The sequence below is a fragment of the Eucalyptus grandis genome, chromosome 4, assembly GCF_016545825.1.
Source record: "Eucalyptus grandis isolate ANBG69807.140 chromosome 4, ASM1654582v1, whole genome shotgun sequence".
NCBI lineage: Eukaryota > Viridiplantae > Streptophyta > Magnoliopsida > Myrtales > Myrtaceae > Eucalyptus > Eucalyptus grandis.
The window spans coordinates 2,212,419-2,233,240 of NC_052615.1; the positions used below are offsets into that span (position 1 = coordinate 2,212,419).

Sequence of the window (20,822 nt, forward strand, 5' to 3'; positions counted from 1 at the left end):
TATATATATTTGGTGACAATTTGAAATTAATTATTTTCATTCTCAATTTTCACTCTAAGCTGTGGTTCTTTAATTAATTAATTTGATAATTATAAGACCAATTATTTTCTTTCAGTATCGATATGTTTAACTCCGAATAAAATTGGAAGGGTATTGACGTCAAGGGTATATATGGCAATTGATTTCAAACTAGGGCTAAATTATAAAGGTAAAAACGTTGAAGAAAATTTATGGTCGTTTCCCTCTTTCCCCAGCGCACACTGCGACTTCAGCTCCGCCGCCTTTGGACTCGAGCGGCCGCCCAATCTCCTCCGCCGCCTCCCTCGTCAGGTACGGCCTTTGAAGCAACCCTCAACCCTCAATTTACTCTGTGAACTAAATTCATCGTTCTTAGTCACGCTCCTGATTGAAGGTGGTGATGGACAGACAGTTTCTTTGCTGTAACCGGAGCGGTGCTTTGGCCGAACTGTTGCCCGCTCCTCAATTTCGCGCATTCTCTTCGCCAGTCATCGAGGGTCGTCGGAAAAATTGCTCCATAGCCGAGCTACTGCCCACTCCTCGACTTCGAGCATTCTCTTCGCCAGTCGTCAAGGGTAGTAGGCGAAATTGCTCCATAACCGGTACTTTTATCAGTAATTCTAGTTTTATTTATGCTTCTGTCTTAATTGGTGCTGTCTTCAGCAATAGGAGCGAGCATAGTCCGGGTGGACGGTTCCAATGGAATCGAAAAATTGCTCACTAGGACTGCTACTGGGTTTCACCCGTTGGTTTCATGGATCTGGTTCCGGGCGGGTCCATGGAACCAGTTCCATCAAGCAAAAAAAAATAACTTTCCTATTCTTAGTTGCAAGATCAGTACAAAGATTGGATTCATATTGAAAGTTAAGAGTTGACGTCGTGAGTTGATGGACGTTGAGGTCGAGAGTCGAGGCCATGAGTGAGAGATAGAAAGACAACTCATACCAGGTGAGAGTGAGACAAGACGAACACTCAATTAGTGGGTATTGAGTTTCAGATTATGGATTTTAGGGTTTGCTTTGTTCTTAAAGTTTTTTGGTCGGAAATTTTTTGTAGAAATTAAATATATATTTATTTATTATCAGTGTGGTCTGAGTGAGTGTATGGGCAGTTCCACACTTAGAACTGGGAACCGGACCGGTTTTGAGCGATCCGGGCTATTCCTGGTTCTTTTGCACGCCATTATTCAGCAATTTGTTATTTTGTTCATTTTCTGCTGTTTGAATGGGCTCCAGTTAGTTCATTCAGGATTCTCATAATTTTGGCCTTTAAATGCTTGCAATGCATTTTGCTGTTTTAATAGGATCGAAAATAAGTTGTTCCATGAAGTCTTACAAGCTGTCAGAGCTTACACATAGCGAGCTCAATAGTCTGAAGGCCCGACCGCGTATTGATTTCTCGAAAATCTTTAGTGTGGTGAGTCTTGAGACTGTTTTAGTTCACACGACACTAATTGTTGGCTAGCTTTAATTATGTTCATCCATTCACTTTTGACAGCTGCATTGATTGCTTTGCGGCATTTTCTCCTTTAGGTCACTCCGATTGTCGATGGCATCCACAGTAGAGGCGATGCTGCAGTCAAAGAGTTTGTGTTCTTGTTTAAAACGATATTCTTTGAATTCCGTTTGGCATTCTTTCAACAATGCAGGATTTATGAAGTTAGGAGTACTTTGTGATGATGCCAACGCTGCTTGGATGATAATGTCCAGCCTGTATGCTTCATAGGTACACTGCAAGATTTGACAAAGTTGAGCTGGAGAAGATAGTTGAGAACGTGTCTGACCTTCCAGACCCAGAGGTGCCATAAGATAACATGTGCTTTTCAAATACTCATCTTTGTTGGCCAGCGCCTCTCTATGAGGTCATCAGTTTTAGGGATATAAAATCCTGACCTATTTGTCAATTTTGCAGCTTGATGCAACAGTGAGGGAAGCTTTTGATGTGGCCTATAATAATATACATGCCTTCCATTCGGCTCAAAAATCCCCTGAAAAGAGCATCGAGAATATGAAAGTGAGAAGAAATGTTGTCTGATTTCTCCTTTTCAATTGAGTAATCTCATTTTGGCTCTTAGATATTGTGATCCTTCAGGGTGTCAGATGTAAAAGGGTGGCCAGGAGCATTGGCTCCGTAGGCCTTTATGTTCCCGGAGGTACTGCAGTTCTACCATCAACAGCACTTATGCTTGCAGTTGTAAGTGGATGAAAGTTGCCTCCTGTTATTTTTTCCCACTAAAACAAATAATTTGATTTTCATATATCAAAAATTGGATTTACTTGACATCTGGTTTGTTGCACACTTCAGCCTGCACAGATTGCTGGGTGTAGGACTGTTGTTCTTGCAACCCCCCCAAGTCAGGATGGCAGCATTTGCAAGGTAAATTTCCCTCCAAAAAGATGTTTTTTTCTAGATGATAAGCAATATGAGCTAATTAAACCTTTTTATTTTTTTATTGCCTGAAGGAAGTACTATACTGTGCCAAGAAAGCTGGTGTGACTCACATCCTTAAAGCTGGAGGAGCACAGGTTTGAAACATGACACGGACTACTGATTTTTTTTTTTATCTGTTTCTTTCACATGGTTAGGTTTTCATGATTTGTGGAATTTTCTGCTCTACAGGCCATAGCTGCCATGGCATGGGGAACTGAATCCTGCCCGAAGGTACTTTTAATTGGTATCAATGAAATCCTTTGTCATCAGCACTTTTTAGAGAAACGCCTGAATCTTTTCTTCAACAAATGCTTAGGATTGCAAAGTGCAGCGACATAGTTATTCGGTGAAAATCCTGATTAGTGTTGTACCTATGAGGTCTATGGGCAGTGACATGGTTCACCCATTGCTTGCCCTACTTTTCCGTCAAAGATGAATAAGAGTGTGGGACAAGATTTATTGAACAGCCAAAATTGAAGAGAGAAGTTTTTGGTTCAAAGTGTTCTCTCATATATGTGAATATGAGAATATTATTAGATTGGCTATTTCTTCGGTTGCTTGGAAGAGGTATAACCAGGCGAATATTATTAGATTGGCTATTTCTTCGGTTGCTTGGAAGAGGTATAACCAGGCCTCCTAAGGGATCTAATAACAGCTATCTGAATAGTTGGTTAAATGTTTTGTTACACGTAGATGTGGATGCATTTAAATGGACTTCTTGACCTTTGTTATCAATGAGTTTATGGTCTCGATATAATTTTTTTAAAGAAATCTGTGCGCTTAAGTATTCAGATAAGGAAAAACGACTAGAAGGGGAAAAAGGGGGGTTGAACAGTATCAATTGAAATTATGCTCTGTGCTTAGATTGCATACAAAGTGATAGAACTTGTTCCCTGTTGTTCAGTCATTGTGAAAATAAATGTCATCTGGTCATCTAATGATCATCATACTGGTGTGCTTTTATTTTTGGCAGGTTGAGAAGATATTTGGTCCAGGAAATCAGTATGTCACTGCTGCAAAAATGATTGTCCAAGTATAAATGAGCACTATTCTCTGTCCTTTCCATAAATAAATGGCTGGAGCCTGATACCATTTGCTGATTTATTATCACCAATTAACACCTCTTGTGTAATCTCATCTCCATAACAGAACAGTGAAGCAATGGTTTCCATTGACATGCCTGCGGGTCCTTCGGAAGTTCTTGTCATTGCAGACAAGTATGCCAGTCCAGTCCACATAGCAGCTGATCTGTTATCCCAGGTGCTTTTACTTTGTGAAGTGATTTGATGTCTAATGAATAAAACAACTTCTTCAAAAGGTGATGCATTTGATTCGTATTCCACAGATTCTAAAACATTGTCTTGGGATATATAATGTAGACATCTATTGGGATAAACTATGTAGACATCTGCATTGGTACAATCAGTTTGCCTTGCCTTCTTGTTCAGAAATGGGTGGGAAAAAAAAGTCTTCTAATCATTAGTTGGAAATCAAATAGGTGTTTATTTCTCTATAAATTTACTACCTATAGAAGAGCAAATAAACAGAAAGAAAAGAATTGAGTATATTGTTGTCTCACTTTTGATCATTTTTTTAGAAGTTACAGAAATTGTAGATGATCTAATTGCACTTAGCTTAAGGCGTTCACTAGAAAGTAGTGACTAATAAGGCAAGTGAGTTTCATATTGCATCTTGGAAAAAATGATCCTCTATAAAAAATTTCCTCAAGAGGAGAGTTAGGATATGTTCTCAATGGGACGAGTTAAATCCTCATGGAATTCAAAACACAGCTTGTATTGGACAGATTCAGCAAAGTGGTTCCAATGGTTTGCCTTGGCAGGATCTATCCAGAAAAGGAGGTAAAAGATCAAAATGCTAATACAGAGGACAGAGGGAGGAAATGTCTTGCCCATGCTTTTTGTTTGGCGGACACTTTCTATGGCCATCTGTGCTTCCTTGATTCTCATCTGTCATGCCTGCGGCATGATTGTGTTTATGTGATCAGCTTGTTTCCTGCTTCTTCCATGTGGCTTTCTCATGAGGCATTATCTTGATCATTTGACCTTTATGAATTGAGGTGCATCGTTTAAATAAAAAATTTTGCTGTGTGGATTTTTAAGATGTAAAATCTGGGAAGAATGTGATGGCTCTATTCTAGATGTAGGCTGAGCAATGGGTTTCAAATACAATGTTTAGCACAATGTCAGGCACCACGATTTGTGCAATGAAATTCTTTGGGGGACTTAGTGGTTGTTACTTATAGGTTAAAAGTTTTGAAGTTTACTTTCAGCTTTCTTTATCACTGTGAGCATGTTAATTTGGAACCTTGAGCATTGTGCGGGGTATGAAAAGGTTGCCTCCACAACCTGTTTATGGTGGGGAGTCTATCTCAATGTTCACACAATGTGATACTATCGTTTTTCTTTAGTTCCATGCTGCCCTTCGTCTGGAAAAAAAGAAAAAAGAAAAAGGAAGGACCACCCTTTGGCTATTGGACATCTTGTAATGGCATCAAGCATGGTTCAGTCATGTTTCTACTTTTTTCTTTTAAAGTGCTTACATTTCCTGTTTCACCTCTATGGCAATTACAAGTTTGGACTTACTGGAGTGCTAGGGTAGAGGTTGTTTTCTCTTAGTCTTATCATTCAGTCCATAATTCTCTCCCAAACCTTATAATGGGAGAACAGAGAAGCACTGTGCCTAGTATTTTAATGGCTTGTATGTCCTCTTCCTAGTGCTGGGTGTCTTAAGATACCGGAGAGTTTTGTTGCTTTCTTTGATGTGTGTAGAAATGTTTAGAGTTGCGGTACAAGCTGCATTTTTTATAAGTATTCTGGCTCTGCTATTTTCCTTTGGTTTAAGTATTTGTCTCTGCTCGTTTCCTGAGGTATATACAGCTGTCTAACTTGTAGACTGGACTGAATTGCTACAACATGGTAAAATTTAGGTCTTTGCAGCAATAGTTCAAGATTTAACATGTGGTAGGCCCATTAGTGTGATGCTTAAGAAGCCTTAGATATAATGCTTGAGAATTATTATCATTCCTTTCGAAAACTCTTTTATTCTATTCAAATACTTCAATTAGATCCTTTTTTATAAACTTACATCAAATTTCAGAATTGATCCACCAAAATTCCAGCCTGCAATACTATTTCAGTCTTCATGGCATTTGTCACGGTCCCGAAATAGTACTTCCACTCTCGATTTACTTCTAGTCTGGTTGTTTTACATCAGAAAGGAAGCAAGGCATACTCAAAAATCAACTTGAAAGTGTCTGTTTTTTCCTTGATTAGTTGGATGTACTTTTATTAGGGAGTCGTGCAATTTTTTGGAACTTTGTGCTGTAAATTCAAGTTTTTGCGATCAACAGTGGATGAAGTATTCTTTTTTTTTTTTTTTTTTTGCATTAATTTATTGACTTGATGCTTGATCTTTCCAAAATCACTGCATGCTGTGTCAATTGCTCAGTCATCATCTGGTCACATTAACTCCTGAGATCATTGCCCACACATGAGGCACGTGGTTTTATCTGTTGTGTTCCCTGTCATATTGTCTAATTTGTTGACACATTATTCATCGTCAGGCTGAACATGGTCCTGACAGTCAAGTTGTTCTTGTCATAGCTGGGGATGGAGTGGATATAAAGGCTACTGAGGAAGAAATAAACAAGCAGTGTGGGAGTCTTCCTAGGGGAGAGTTTGCTTCAAAAGCTTTAAGCCACAGCTTCGTTGTGTTTGCTCGTGATATGGTTGAGGTTGTGCTACTTACTTCTCACTGTTGATATGGGAGTCTTATGTTTTATCTTTGCACAGAAGAATTTGAGATTTGACCTATGATGTCCATGCTCTAAGTCAGAGGTTTTCCCCAGTATGATAAAAGTCTATTTGTATCCCCTAATTCCTGAGGAAATAAAGTACGAATATTTAGGCACTTCATAAGGTTGCATGCAACATACACATTTGGTGTGATGGCTAGACCTATTTATAGTTCTTTAAAGTCCCAAACAGATAGCATTTGGCTTATCTCAAGGAGTTTTCACTTCCTTTCTGCAAAAGTTCTCATATGTTGCTTCGCAACTTCATTGCCTATGGAAGTTTAGTTGGAGTCATTGCTGTTTTCTTGTTCAATCTCAAATGTGCATTTCTTCTATTTTCATGTGTTTTTGTATGCAACAATTTGTGCATTCACTTGCTATTGATATTAACGGTACTACATATATCGGCAGGCAGTTTACTTCTCAAATTTGTATGCCCCTGAGCATCTTATCATCAATGTAAAAGATGCTGAGAAGTGGGAGAGCTTTATTGAGAATGCAGGTATAACTTGTGGATTGCAACATCGCTGTGTTTGTAGCTTGTTCCTTCGCCATCTTTCGTTTCCTTAATTACATGTCTTGTAATGTGTTGCTCCTAATTGTGTTCTATGAATCGCTGGTAAAAGGTCATCTTTCTGTCATAAAAACTAAATGATATTTCCAATATGGCTTCAAGCTCACCCAAGTTTTGCTGGAGCCCCTGATTTTAAAGTCAATGGGTTGGTTGCACTTCGGGATCTACTTTTTTCCTTCCAAGTTACATATAAATTTACCACGTGGCAAGTTCCTTCCAAGTCTAGTCTCACCTCATTTGAGTCCCTTGAGCTTTCCTCATATGATGACTTTCTATAAATTCATTATAAGCTTCTTTAGATTTCTGTGAAGCAGATATGTTAATGGCAAGTTCCTAATAATTGATTCACACAGTTTGTGCTTATTCATGAATATAATGTGTTTCATTGTCTAAGTTGCTATTCTATTTTGGGTAATGAAGAACTTGCTAGCCTTTACTCCTGGGATCAGAAATTTCTATATAACTTTACCGACACATTTCTATGCATAATATCATGAAAACTGTACACAATTTTTTTACTGCTAGTTGGTTTTGACAATATGAATGAAATAAGATATGCAGTTTTTTTTTTTTTTTTAATCTGTCAAGTTATGGAACCAATTGTGACTAAGCAGCTAGGAAGACTAAGAGTAAACTGATTGAGAGAGCAGTCAGCACTATGGACGGAGCTCAATAACTTCAGTATGCAGCTATTGCTAGAAAAGAAAAACTATCAAGCATAGTGCTACGACTGCCAAGAAATTTTTAAGATTATATTATTTCGTTTTTGGAGAAAGGTTGTTCTTTATTTTTGTCTTGCAATTGCTTATTAACTGGCCATCCAATGTTTAAGGTCGTTCAGGTATTTGGAAAGGGGGTTTGGGGGATCAAATCTCCAATCCTCTCTTGTGCTAGCGCTAGAGATAGAGGATATTTGAATTTGAGAATGAGTGCTGAATCAACAGCTTCATATTTCACTGCCAGCATGTGCTAGCTCTTTTGTGATGAACAGCTCTTTCCTTTATCATGCAGGCTCTGTATTTTTAGGCCAGTGGACACCAGAGAGTGTTGGAGACTATGCCAGTGGTACAAATCACGTCCTTCCGACTTATGGGTATGCACGAATGTATGGTGGAGTGTCTCTCGACTCCTTTCAGAAGTACATGACAGTTCAGTCTCTGACAGAGGAAGGGTTGAGAAACCTTGGCCCATATGTGGCCGTTATGGCTGAAGTCGAGGGATTGGAAGCCCACAAGAGAGCTGTTACCCTTAGGCTTAAGGACATTGAAGCGAAACACGCTTCAAATGTCTGCTGAGTCCATTGTCCTTCTCATCTCTCTTTGAACTACGCTCTGGATGGATATTGTTTTCTGGTTATCTGAACAATGGTGTGCAGTTTTTTGTACCCAAATTGTGTGTTCAGGGTTTTTAATATCGTTTTTGAGGGTTCTGATTGTTCAAAGAAGGCGAAAATTTCTGTTTAAACTAGATGGTGACATTTAGGTGACATTGTTTCTTTGCCTTGAGATTATGGTATGACATTTTTCTTTTATTAGGAAAAGAATAAACAGTTCTATAATTTGTAATTTTGTCTCTCTTTATAGTGTTTGCTCTTGCAAAATTAATGAATGTTAAAAAAGATTCCAGCCAAGTTTCTGCTATTGCTAGGTAGTGTGTGTCCTTCTGCATGTTCCAATCTTTCAATTAGTTGGTTCGGAGTTAGCTTGGCGTATTCCTTTACATGTTGTTCTTTCTACATTTTAGAAAGGTTTAGATGGCGCCTGACACAACATATATGGTGGATTCATTAAGTGAATAATGAGAGAAGTCAGTTTCATTTGAAGTCGTGGCTTACCATACCTAAAAGCTTGCCATACCATTTTCTCTACGATATTTATATCTGGCGATTTTAAGGAGTAGAATGGAAGTGACAGCCTCGTAGTTCAGCTGGCAGACGAAAAACACTGGGATGAATCTGTTATCGTCATTGATATGATAGGTTCCTCTTTTTTATAAGAGTGACGTTTTGCGTCTACTAGTTGATTTTTTGAGATGCAGAGAATGAGCTTTTAGACTTAAAGGGGAAAAAGAGGCAGCAAAGAGGCTATTAGTCGTTCCTTGTTTTTTCAATTGAGAACTTGCAGTCCCCTTCCATTTTGACACCTATAATTTGACTGTAGGTCTGGATTTCTTCTTCCTTGGCATGTTGATAGATTCAGCATTATCTATTTAAGATAGAATTCTCTGTTGCTACTGCATTGATGTAGTTGAAGCTAACATTGTTGTTTCATTCCTCCTTCAAGTCTAAATTGATTTTTGTATAAGTTTTCTTGCAGTTCTATGACGTTACATAATGTTTTCTTAACTCTTTAGCGCCTTGTATATGCAAAAAATAATCTTCCTTGGTGGGATTATTTCCCTTGTTAATTTGCTTCTATTTTTCTTTTATGCAGTTTTGCATTTTTTGAGAACCTGTCATTTCTGCTTGTTATTTATCTTCAACAACTTGATATTGCTGTTGTTTCAGGTTTCAATTGCTCTCTGCATGGTCTTATATGTTGGGTTCTTAAGTTTGAATTGACCTTTTCTGTACGTTACATTTGGCTGTCTTTCTTTATCTTAGCTAGTTTTTTCTGGCTTAAATGGAAAGGTCATTAGGAGATTTTTATTGCTCTCTTGACAACTTTTGATTAAATTTTTCCAATCCAACGATGAGATTTTTCTATTAGAGTACTCAATACAGTCTTATCCCTGTGTGTCGCATGAAAATCTGATTAGTGATCATATCTTTATCATACGCCCTATTGTTAGGTTAGTCCAAACTTCAAATGATCCTACAACCTTCATGCACCCAATACACTTACATACGACGGTTAAAAGTTTTGTTGCTTTGCGTCCTCAATTTTATGCAGCCTCTGCATGGGTGATGCCAGGTAAGTTCCCGGCAAAAGGAAACAAGCAGCATTACAGGAATGCGTGAGAGTGTCGAAACAAGTTTTGCTTTTGCAACATAGAGCAAACGTATTTCTTCTCCTCCTTCAATAAAGTTGTCGTCAATTTTTCATGTCTGGACAATTCCTCAATCTTTTAACATGAGTTGGATAGTGGGATAATCTCATAAGCTGCATAACAAGAATCTATACACTCATGCCATTCCACCTGTGGAGCTTCTTCAGGATTGAATTTAGTGTTTTTTTGGGCATCCTATGGTCATTTCCTTTGACTTAAAGCTTTCAGTTGAAGTTTCTGAACGCTTCAGAAGTAAACACTCACCAACTCATTCTCCCCTAATGAAATAGTAGGTGGTGCCCAATTGGATTGTAAAGATGGAAAAAACCATACAAAATCGTGACTTTCCATCTTTTGCGGGACTAACCTGTGCAGACAGTGATCAGCTCCATGCAGGGTGCCTCGATACATGTCCTCCAATTTTCTACGTGAATGACACATCCTTGGCAAGTTATACCCATTTTTAGACGACTTAAGTTTATACTACTGGATTTTACTGGTTTGTCCGTACTTATGCTTCCCTGTGATGATTATCAGTGTTTACCATTTAAAAATATTTGGCGCTGCATTCTGGGATTATTAGCTGTGTTGGGAAATGGAATAGCTCAGAAGAAGCACCTCGTACCGATCGTGGTATCCACTTGAAGGCAAAGGAATATTTTCTGGAGTGTACACAAAACTGATGAGGTTCAACAAGTTTGTTAATTTCATAAAGTATTCCAGAAGCCAACATATTTCTCCATCAAGATCTTTTTTTTCTTTTGAAACTAGTTGAATGGTGCCTCATATATTACAGAATGACATTTTGTATTTTGAGTTGTGTAGTGCCATCTTAGTTTCTGAAATAGCACACTTCTAGGAGGAGAGGGCACCTCTTTAGATTTGACAAACGGTTCGCCTTTATCAGATAATTCCTGTTTTCTTCTTCTTCTTTTCAATTTCATCCGGTTGCCTCCAGTACAGATGGCAATGGTGCTACCAAGAAAGCAAGAGTTCTAGCCTCAGCATTAATTGGGTTGATTTAGGATAAGATTCATTGTACTGAAAAAGTCAGGAAAACAAGTATACGCAGCGTTTTGAATTTGTTCCTCGACGTAGTGGTTCAAATGCCTTTAACTAGTGAGAATGGGGGCTGAAACTGGAAGATATGACAGGTTGCACACACCTTCGATGGTGGCCAAATGCGGTTCTCATTGCACGCGATAGAAAGGCAGCTTCACTGATGCTTCAGCGACTGCTAAACTACCCTCCCAGCGCAGATAGCGACATGAACAGGTACATTCTAGTTTTCTAAAAAGTCATCATGTCGTCATTCTCTCTATAAGATCTGGAGGAGTCTGGGAATTGACTATTATTCACATAGAAGAGATCTGAAGAAGTTTGGGAATCGATTACTAATCACGTAGATTTTCTTTATCTGTGCAGCTACATTCTTGGTGAGAAGTCAATATCGAAAGATGTCGGAATCCAAGGGATGGACGATGAGGAAGCTCTGCCACCTCCTCCAGAGATTAAGGGTTAAGGACAAGATACCCGCCCAGAAGAACAGAGTTGAAGTTTACTTCATCTACAAAAACCTGGGAGGGGTACAGTTCTGCCGTCAGATGAAAGTCGGGCTCTTATTGACCCTAGAACAGGGTTGCCCAAATAAACATTTTCAGCTTCATATTTCTTTCTTCTGTAAAATTCACAGTGGTAAATAGCCGGTTATTTGGCATCATAGTTAAAAGAACAATGGAGAAGAATGAAGAGCATACATTCCCATACCAATCGCAACAAGGAAAACTACAGGTTGGACCATCAGCAAAAGCAGGCAGGTCTTCACTTTTTGTGACATTATCATGTTCAACAAAGTCATCGGGGACACATTGTCATCCTCCAACAAAAGCAAGGAAATCTGATAATTTGCAATTCGGCAAGTGCCCACCTAAGTGAGATGCACAAGTTCATCAAGCACAGCACTAGACAGAGCTTTTATATATGATAGCAGAACTAGGCACAGCTTTTATCATATCATATCCCTCAATTCTGCCACCATATGTCTTCACTGCCAACGTTTAAGAGAAGAAACTGTTTACTTTCAGAAAATCGCCATACGTTTGCTCATTAATGACAAAATCACATTAATCTATTTACACCAGTAGCTCAGGCAAAACAAGTCTCCCCTAATATGTATTCTATCTACTGCGTTTTCTAACCCTATCACTTCCAGATGATTCAGAAGAAGAAGAGCTCGAACTTCCGAAGTCATCATCTGAGCTTGATGATGCTTGCTGCTGCTGCAGCAGCATGATGAGCCGCGGCATGTTCTTCAAATACTCACGCAAGTTCTCAGTTATGCCACCAAGTCCAATGGATGTGAAGAAGTTGATGGAGAACCTTGTGTTCTTTGGATTGTCTTTAGGGAAAATTGATTCAAAAGAGTCCCGCATCAATGGATCATTCAGGCGTTCATTCAGCAAACGAATCCCCAGATGCTCTGACAGTTCCTACAAGAGGGAAAGTGATGTCAATGAAAGCCTATCTCAGGGAACGATAATTAAGTTAGCACTCAAGAGGTATTTAATTTGAGATTATAATGAGTACTAACTGACATTTGCCAACGAACAGAGCAAATACTAAAAGGAGCACCAGAAAACATAACAATCTTTGTGGTGCATCTATCTAGAACTTAGATGGAGACCATGATCAAGATTGCATACATTCCGCCCAGCATAAATATTCTTGGATACTATAAGGAAACATCCCACATAAACTTATTTCATGGGCCATATACATATTTTGCCAACATCAAAGAGGTGAGACCTGACCATTGGTAATTTCTCCCCACCAAAGCAAGTATATAACAATAGTCTTCTTTAGAGAATTCACAAGTTGTTTCTACCATTGTAATTTTAGTAAAAGAAACCAACAGTAAGTCTGAAATTTTATCAGTTGGGTTTTCACTAACCTGAAAGAGAATTTTGATGAATATTCGTGATGATGAAGTGGTGTCCTCCTCAGTCAAACGTATGTACGCCAAGACGTGCCAGGATAGAGCATCGGTGCCAAGTAAGTGCGTACAAAAATTTGCCACATTTCTTAGCTTGTTTGTTTCCAGACGGTGAGTCATTGAGTATTGCTGAACAAAGCACTTCTCCAAGTTCTCTTGATAGACTTTGTTGATCGTGCAAAACCGCTGTGCAGCAGACCATAGTAGCGGAGGTAAGTTCTCTCTTGACTGCAGCACTCCAAAATCATTATACATAATTCCATCTGCACGCCCCAAAGAAAAAAGACAGTAAGTAAAGAAGACAACTAGTTCCAAGGACAGCAAATGAAGCAGCTGATGGACTAAAATAGGAATTTTAAAAGTCCATGATGTAAAGGAGGCAAAAAACACATAAAGGAAGAAGGAAAAATGTTGAAAAGAATCTTTATATGAACTTCTCTTACAAATTAGCATGAGAAACTACAAGCAACAAAAAGATCATTACGATTAGCGTCATCAATGAAAGTTGCAATCAAAGATATTAACCGAATCCACCATCGAGCTTAGAATAAGCTTAGCACCCCCTTTAAAAGTTCTCACCCCTGTTGGCCTTTAAACCAGTCAATTTTAGAAATCTCTACACTCTGCGGAAACTCAACCCCAGAAGCTTAGTCACACAACCAAGCAAAACTTCACTAATGCAGCATTATGCGCCATCTACCATACTAATTGCAGAAACAGTGAAACCTTAAATGCTTCCAAATAAAAGGATTCTACTTTTAAGCTATCTGGTCTAAGCTGCCATATGCCTTATCAGCTGAGTCAAATGAAAATGATGAAGCAAAATATACTAAGGAGATGAAAAACCAGAAGTGCCAACAAGATCTCAAATTTTCATCTACTCCATATCTACTCAAAACTCATGTGGCACAAGTAACGTGCAAGAAAGTCCTTGAATAACCATACATGTAAGTACAAAATTGATCACTTCATAGTGGGAGCATATGAAATACAAAAACAAATTAAGAAAAGCAAAAGCACCATTTTTGCATCCATGCAAAAAATTGGACATAGATATTTTCAATTGCCGCAGTTTCAAAGTTGGTGCAATACACAGAGGCCACGCCGGTCTATCCTCGTTTACAGATGAATCATAACATGCAAAGGAATCAGCTCTAAAAGATCAGGCCTAAAAGCAAGTTCAAAAGTAATATTGTCCTCATCTAACTACACAGCTTGTTTGGGAAGAAAATCAGCCATATTTACTAATATTATCAATATCACCAGACATGAGTAATCAACCTTCTTAGAAATCAAGGGCAAGAAATAAGATAGGTATTCAAATTCAGCTGCAACAAATGAAATGTTGTCTCACCTCTTGTCCAGCTTCCAGTTTACTTTTTAATAGTTTTTGCCCTGCTTCCTCGAAATCGACACTGGACATAATCGTTAGATATATCGTTCTCCGGAGATAAACAAGACTCGTCTCTGTCTCATCTTTAATTTTCATCTGTTCATCCTCGTCCTCGTCACTATTCATATGGCCTTGCTGCGATGATGCTTGTTCTGGTCTCCAACTATCAGCCTTTCTGCCATCCATTCCCTGTTTCTCGCCGTCTCTTCCCTTTCCCTCTTTCTCGTTCTGCTTCAGGTCACTATCATACCTCCGTCTTCTTTCCCGTCCATCTCTCCTCCCATCGTCTTCCCTTACTCGATGAGATCCAAACCCCATGTGTTGCTGCTGGAAAGATCACCACAGCCTGAGAAGATGGAAAAGAGAATGATACTCACTAGGGTGATCTCTTCTCACGGTGACAAATCCAAAATAAAAGAATGAATTTCTGATTACTAGAAACAAGAATGACTCAGCAGCAACCATCAATCATAACAGATTACTACTAAAGACAAGACAGCCCAATTCACAGAGTAAACTCACGAGCGCCAAGATTATCTGGTAGGAGTGAGATCATGGATGGAACAAACTTCCAAATTACCACCAACTAAGCACGCGAGTTAGAACAACTTTGGCCACTACCATCAGGACGATTGAACGGGAAATCTGACCCAAAACGTATGCATATTTTTAAAGAGTCAATACTATCCACCATCGATTCTGTCCGAGCAAGCATGTCATGCAATTGCGAATGAGGGGTTGGGTGGGAAGAAGTTGGGTTTTCATCACGTTACCGCAGTCGTATCCAACCCACAAAAGTAAAACAGAAATTTTCAATGGCGGAGAGAATTTACCATACCTGCGACCCTCTGACTCGATGGATAGAAAGCAAGTGACGCGAGATACGAAGAAAGCGAGAGACTTTCCACACCCGTTTTCTTGCTCCGGTCAACAGAGTCCACCAATTTGACTTTCCTTTTTTATCTTCTTTATTTATTTATTTTTTGTCTTCTTTATTCACCGAGTCGAACTTGTAAACGGAAACAATGTACGTTCTCGATGGCGACACCAATAAAGGAGAGGTTTCCCAATTACGTAAGATCCAATCTTAAACTTTGATCTATTGAATTAATACGCAGATAAACTACTTGGATCGAGTTCGTTGAATGAATTCAAATTCAATATATATTTTACTAACAAGACACAACACGACATGTCTAATCTTATATGTTGAGACAACTTGACATAAATAAATACGTCTTCCCTTGTACGTTAATTATTTGGCATGCACAATCAAAATTTTGATACTTTAAGTCGATATTATTTGGCACAAATCGCATATACGATATTGACACCCAACCTGAGTGGCTAGCCCTAAACAATTGTACGACATCAGACTTTTTTTCTAGCGAATAAACGACGATTACCTTGATGAATGCCAAAGGGAAGTTATAATCAATTGGGCGATCACTAATAATAGGAAAAATCAAAGGAAAAAATTGCGTCACACAAGCCTTAAACCTCAAAAGGTTCAACAAAAAATTGCAGTTGAGTCCTCAATATTTCAATTGCTTCCATTACATAACCACGTATTTAAGTGATGTTAAATTCCAATTATCACCCTTCACATGAAACTCGACCCCTTACACTTATATGCCCAAGTTATTTGTGTAATGGGTGTGACTCCAATTTAATGTGAACTAATTTCGTGAACCCAATACGAGCAATGAGTTGAGAGGGAAGTATGGAGTTTTGAGCTCTCGACACGTGCTCTAATATTATGCTAAAATATACAATTTAAAAGTTGAACATCTCATTTTTTAAATTCCATTCATCCGAGCATATTTCTTTATTTTTTAATTAAACGAAATTCAAAACTAAAATTAAAAAAAAAAATCACAGAATGGCGAGGGCTAAGAAAACCTTAATAAAAATCACTTACATGAAATTACTCTTTGAACTGAACATCTACGTGAATAAACACAGAACATGCCCATCAAATTACAAACCGACTTTAATTTAAGATCTAAATTACATCTGCGAGTTGTGGATTTTGGCAGAATCATGGTCCCATAGAATGTCTCAGTCCTGTCGTGACAAACTCTAGTCTTCGATGAATCGATGTAGTTGGGTAACACTTGAAATGAGATAAAAATCCGGTGAATGATTTTTTGAGATGACTAGAATCAATGTTGCAGAACCGATCATCAGTTTCACATCTTGCTTTGATAAATAGATCATCATCCATCATTTCTTCTCTTACTAGTGTGAGCTATGATTTGTTCTTTCCTTTTTTCTTCCTCAAATTTTATGCTTTTCTCAAGTCAGTGATTACTACTTGGGAATGGTTACTACTACCTGTTGCATTCATTCCGAATTCCAACCCCTTTGCAACTTTTCTCACGCTGAAGAAATCCTGCTAGCACTGGCCTAAGGCCCTCGGCAGTGAAAATAGACAGGATTCGTCCGTCCCTACCAAGGCTAGACCCCCTCTCTGTAAAAGCTACTGACTATAGAAAATTTGTTCCTAAAACAGCAGTTATTAATTTACCTTGTCTTTCCATCATATCAAAAATAATATTTTGAGAGTCTTATATAGTTCTAGGAAATGCTCCGCTAGCATACTCAATGTCACGTTCATATGAAATGTTGATTTACTGGGCAGGCCACGTACTACCCATTTTTAGTAAGGCAAAACTTTCATCACCGGTCCGTGTGGTAACCTTTCGGGTCAGTGGACGAATGAAATGAAAACCGGGTTATCTGGGACAATTTTAATGAAGCACTGTTGAACTAAGTTATGGAATTCGGGGACGCTGGTCAGGTGCCCAGTGAGCCATCTTTAGGAAGCATCTGAGAGGAAATAATACCCTCGCCATCCTTAATTGAATGCTTCCTGCTTGTGCAAGGGCATCGAACCAACAAAGTCTACTCACCAAATGCCATGTGTCATCAAGTTCGTAATGGGGCTGGGGTCAATGTTCAGCGTGATCCGCGGAATTTCTTTAAAACGGGATTTCAACCACATAATGCTACCGGAAAATTGGATACCGATCGGCTAATTGTCAGCAGCGAGAAGCCTAATGGTTCTGTTCCTCATTTCATAGTTCATGGGACTGTCATGCATCTCTAATCAACATATATATTTTAAAGCTCTCCAACAATTCACATTAAGTTAAAGACACATTTTTGGTCACCCCATTATACGTCTCCCTCCACATTCCTATCCATGTCGTGTTACTTTCCACTTCGGCAATTGGACAGTACTCCGTCGTACGTTCCTCGCACCCTTGAAGTGTGCTTAGTGCTTAAAAGTATATATCTAATTTGCGAGGATGACTGACCCTGAATCGCAACAACACCACCATCAGCAGATTACATAGCCAACACAAAGATGCAGTCTACAGCCATACGCTCGTCCTTTAATGGAAGCAGCGTCTTTATTCACCCCGCCCAGTCAACTCCCACAACGCACGATTTATTAAAAGCTAATCTGATAATCAATCCCTGGTTCAGTCAGAAATTACAGCGGAGACAGACTCAAAAAGCTTTCTGCTGATACAGCAAGAAAGTAGATGGTATCATTTGCAACTCAATCCCCGTCCTCACTGCATAGACCACCATTCTTGTTAATCGCTTAGATGCTTTCCGCACAATATAGATCCTCATGTAACGACCAAGCAATATCTCTTTCTAACGTAAAACAGAAACACCACAAACATGATGAAAGGACACAGAAATGTAACCAGAAAACTCGCAGAAGCAACCACTGTCACATGGAAAAAGTTACTCTCTAAAAGTCAAGTCTACTTCCACAGAGGGAGACTGCATTTAATAAAACCCAAAGCACTTGCAGGAAAAGGGAAGTGCTGAGCCTATCTATCTCCACATATCCATCATTCAGGCAGACATTAATGCCATAAATCCCATCCAAGGAGAGCCAACATAATTGAAGAAAACATGTCCGAAAAACATGAAATACCTCTGTTATTCGAGATGTCACAGGTACTAGCTTTTGTCAAGAAATCTGTTGGCTTGTCCGACAATTCCTCAGAAATTTTCTCTACTGCATTTCAAATCAAACCACCATACAAGTAAGCTTTTCTCTAGGCCTCAACAGCAAAAGACACTTCCAATTAAATCAACAACTTATGCTCGCATCTGATCTAAAACGCCTGCGAAATTATCCTAACAAATCACATGAAGAAATAGAAACCAACTTAGTAATATGTATTCTTAGGTAGAGGGGAGATTCAAACAACACTACTAATTATTTGGAGAAGGCCCAAGAAAGCACATGGAAGACAATCTAAACAACAAAGCACGCCCACCTGTCCTTCTTATCCAATCGAGGTACTATCAGTTTTATTGGTAGTGTATACAAAATCAGCAAACCAGTAAACCGTGCTCTTTCTGAAAATTTTGGCAGATGCTTCCATTAAGAGTTGGAAATACATGCATGTACTGGCACTTAACAGGTTCAACTTTTGCATCAGATGCATATGCACTGAGGATTTGATCTAGGACTCATGAGTTAATGTGCACTTCATCCTCTTCCACCAATTTCTTTGTCGGTCAGGGATGGGAATTGGACAACAGTACGGAGAAGATTCTCCTAGTCAGAGCTCATGGAATAAAAGGTCTGACCATCAAGTCATAAACACAACCATGATCGCAACCGAACTTAACACTGTAAGTAGAGGCAAGAAGACCAAAGTGGTCAAGAATGGTGATGTGGATTCTAAGTAGGAAAGTGCCCCTATATACGGCAAGAAGAATGCTGGTTTAAATGGAAAACAAGTCAAACCTTTGCAGCAGATGCCTCTAGCATTGCATCTAGACTCACAATTATCACACACACGGTTATCACAAGGCTATGGAATTTTCTAAGCAACAGAAGAAAGGAAATCAATTCATGTCCTTGGAAACAATGTTATATTGAGAACTTGGCATAAATCAATCAGCATAAACATTCCATCCAGGGACTGCAACAAATCCATACTCAAACAGCAACAAAAATAATGCAAAAGGTTCAAATGACTTACCTTCATGGAATTCATATCATCAAGAGGCGGGAGACTATCGATCTCTCTATTTAAATCATACGTCCTAGACTTCATGACATCGCCCATCTCTTCAGCCTCCCTCTTCCTTTGCCCATTCTCCACCACCTGCCCAAATAGAAAAAGCACGAGTCACGTTCAATTCTCCCAAAGTCCAACCAACTCTAGAAAAACCCAACAAAACCCGACAATTCAAACGGCACGATCTCCTACCCTCGTCGCTCCGGACTCCACCTCGCAATCCGGATGCTGCGGCTGGGTTTTGATCGCGAGCACGGCAGAGCAGTTGGTGCATGTGAAGTAAAACCTGAATCTCTGGTTCCCCAAGTACGTCTGCCAAAATACAAGAGAAGGCCAAGAAAGGAAAAGCACAAAGCGGGTCAACTCCATAGACAGATACAGAACCCAAAGCATCATCATCACAACTCGAACTTGGAAGAAGATGGGAAAACACGGAACCGAAGGTGTGCAGCACTGACCTCGCCGACGACTTCCTCCTTCCTGGACTTGAACTTTGTGCCCTGGCAGATGTGACTCCCGCAGGTGTTGCACCGGATGCTCATCGGCAGCATGATCCGAACCTTAACCGGCTGTTTCATGGGCCTCCTCCGAACCCTAGGCAGGTACGAAGACTCGAAGTGTAGCTCCGGCAGCATCTTCTCTCCAACTCCAAACTCAGACGACGAACGCTAGTGACGAACGCTGGAAAGACGCCCGCGAGATCTCTCTCGGTTCAGATCGATCGATGTCGCTTGAGGTTTCCGAGATAACGGACGAAATCGATTGAAGAGCAGAGTCCGAGGTATTTTCGGAGAAGTACGAGGAACGGTAACGAGAACCGAACCCGGAAAATCCGCAGTCCGTTGTAAATATCGCCAGACGATATGGTAGATGGAGACGACGAAAATTTATTCATTCTTGTGCCGAAAAATCTCCTAAATTGTTTTTACATAATCTTTATTAGAGATATTTAGGATTTTTTAATATAATTTCCTATGTTAGGAGATATTTGAGAATTACCTTGATTCTATGTATCTTTCTTTGATTATGCGTATCTTTATCGATATATATTATTTTAAATATTTATATCACAAAACTTAGGTTGATGTCCTTTTCATTTTGATATATTGAAATACACAAAAAAATTTCCCAATTCTTCTCTTCCACTTTATTTTTTACCATCTTTGTTCTCAAATAAAAAAATTTCTTAAATTAACGAATTAGAATTATATTTCAGTATAAATAATTTTTGAATTCTAATATAGGAAATTCAAAATAAAAAATAAAAAAATTCGTTTTTAATTTAAACTTATTTTTATTTATATATTTCGAATTTAATTCCATCTTATATAATTCAATATATAAATATAAATTTGTTACATATTTTTGGTCTGTTAGTATTTTAGGTATATTAGTATAATTTTCTATTTAATAAAATCTTATTTGAGAATGATGGAAATGGGAGAAAGAAATTAAAAAAAAGAAGAAATTAATTAAAAAAGAGGGAAAATAAAAAATAAAAATAAAGTAGAAAATAGTGTTTTTTTTACCATCTCTATATGTAAAATTTG

The 20,822-nt window shown here is 38.7% G+C and overlaps 2 protein-coding genes across 5 annotated transcripts; one reads left to right on the forward strand and one right to left on the reverse strand.

Moving 5' to 3' along the window:
* The first annotated feature begins 313 nt into the window (after window positions 1-313).
* Window positions 314-8,466, forward strand: LOC104440666 (histidinol dehydrogenase, chloroplastic). Its single transcript, XM_010053588.3, has 15 exons — window positions 314-330; window positions 413-620; window positions 1,322-1,434; window positions 1,551-1,603; window positions 1,744-1,816; window positions 1,930-2,031; window positions 2,110-2,211; window positions 2,323-2,394; window positions 2,481-2,543; window positions 2,638-2,679; window positions 3,422-3,481; window positions 3,598-3,708; window positions 6,032-6,202; window positions 6,674-6,764; window positions 7,848-8,466. The coding sequence occupies exons 2-15, from the start codon at window positions 419-421 to the stop codon at window positions 8,129-8,131; spliced, it is 1,539 nt and encodes a 512-aa protein (XP_010051890.2). The 5' UTR covers window positions 314-330; window positions 413-418; the 3' UTR covers window positions 8,132-8,466.
* A 3,379-nt stretch (window positions 8,467-11,845) lies between these two features.
* On the reverse strand, window positions 11,846-20,142 carry LOC104431231 (pre-mRNA-splicing factor CWC22 homolog). 4 transcript variants are annotated; one of them, XR_005550434.1, is made up of 7 exons: window positions 19,731-20,142; window positions 19,465-19,584; window positions 19,234-19,359; window positions 18,171-18,254; window positions 14,171-14,555; window positions 12,775-13,079; window positions 12,128-12,313 (listed from the first exon to the last, which is right to left on the reverse strand). XR_005550434.1 is itself a non-coding variant. In XM_010053599.3 (4 exons), the coding sequence occupies exons 3-4, from the start codon at window positions 13,069-13,071 to the stop codon at window positions 12,002-12,004; spliced, it is 609 nt and encodes a 202-aa protein (XP_010051901.2). In that variant the 5' UTR covers window positions 13,072-13,079; window positions 14,171-14,555; window positions 15,048-15,068; the 3' UTR covers window positions 11,846-12,001. The 4 variants fall into 4 exon arrangements, 2 of the variants coding, with proteins under 2 accessions (XP_010051901.2, XP_010042198.2); XR_005550433.1 differs by lacking the exons at window positions 12,128-12,313; window positions 12,775-13,079; window positions 14,171-14,555 and adding an exon at window positions 17,218-17,533 and having other exon boundaries at window positions 19,731-20,135; XM_010053599.3 differs by lacking the exons at window positions 18,171-18,254; window positions 19,234-19,359; window positions 19,465-19,584; window positions 19,731-20,142 and adding an exon at window positions 15,048-15,068 and having other exon boundaries at window positions 11,846-12,313.
* Window positions 20,143-20,822: the final 680 nt, after the last annotated feature.

What these genes read in the sequence shown, in the direction of transcription:
- LOC104440666 (XM_010053588.3), top strand. Translation starts at nt 419, where the DNA reads ATGGACAGACAGTTTCTTTGCTGTAACCGGAGCGGTGCTTTGGCCGAA. An exon ending in TCTCGAAAATCTTTAGTGTG is followed by an intron (nt 1,435 to 1,550) that starts GTGAGTCTTGAG and finishes TTTCTCCTTTAG; the next exon opens with GTCACTCCGATTGTCGATGG. An exon ending in TTAAAGCTGGAGGAGCACAG is followed by an intron (nt 2,544 to 2,637) that starts GTTTGAAACATG and finishes TCTGCTCTACAG; the next exon opens with GCCATAGCTGCCATGGCATG.
- LOC104431231 (XM_010053599.3), bottom strand. Translation starts at nt 13,071, where the DNA reads ATGTATAATGATTTTGGAGTGCTGCAGTCAAGAGAGAACTTACCTCCG. An exon ending in TCATCAAAATTCTCTTTCAG is followed by an intron (nt 12,314 to 12,774) that starts GTTAGTGAAAAC and finishes TCCCTCTTGTAG; the next exon opens with GAACTGTCAGAGCATCTGGG.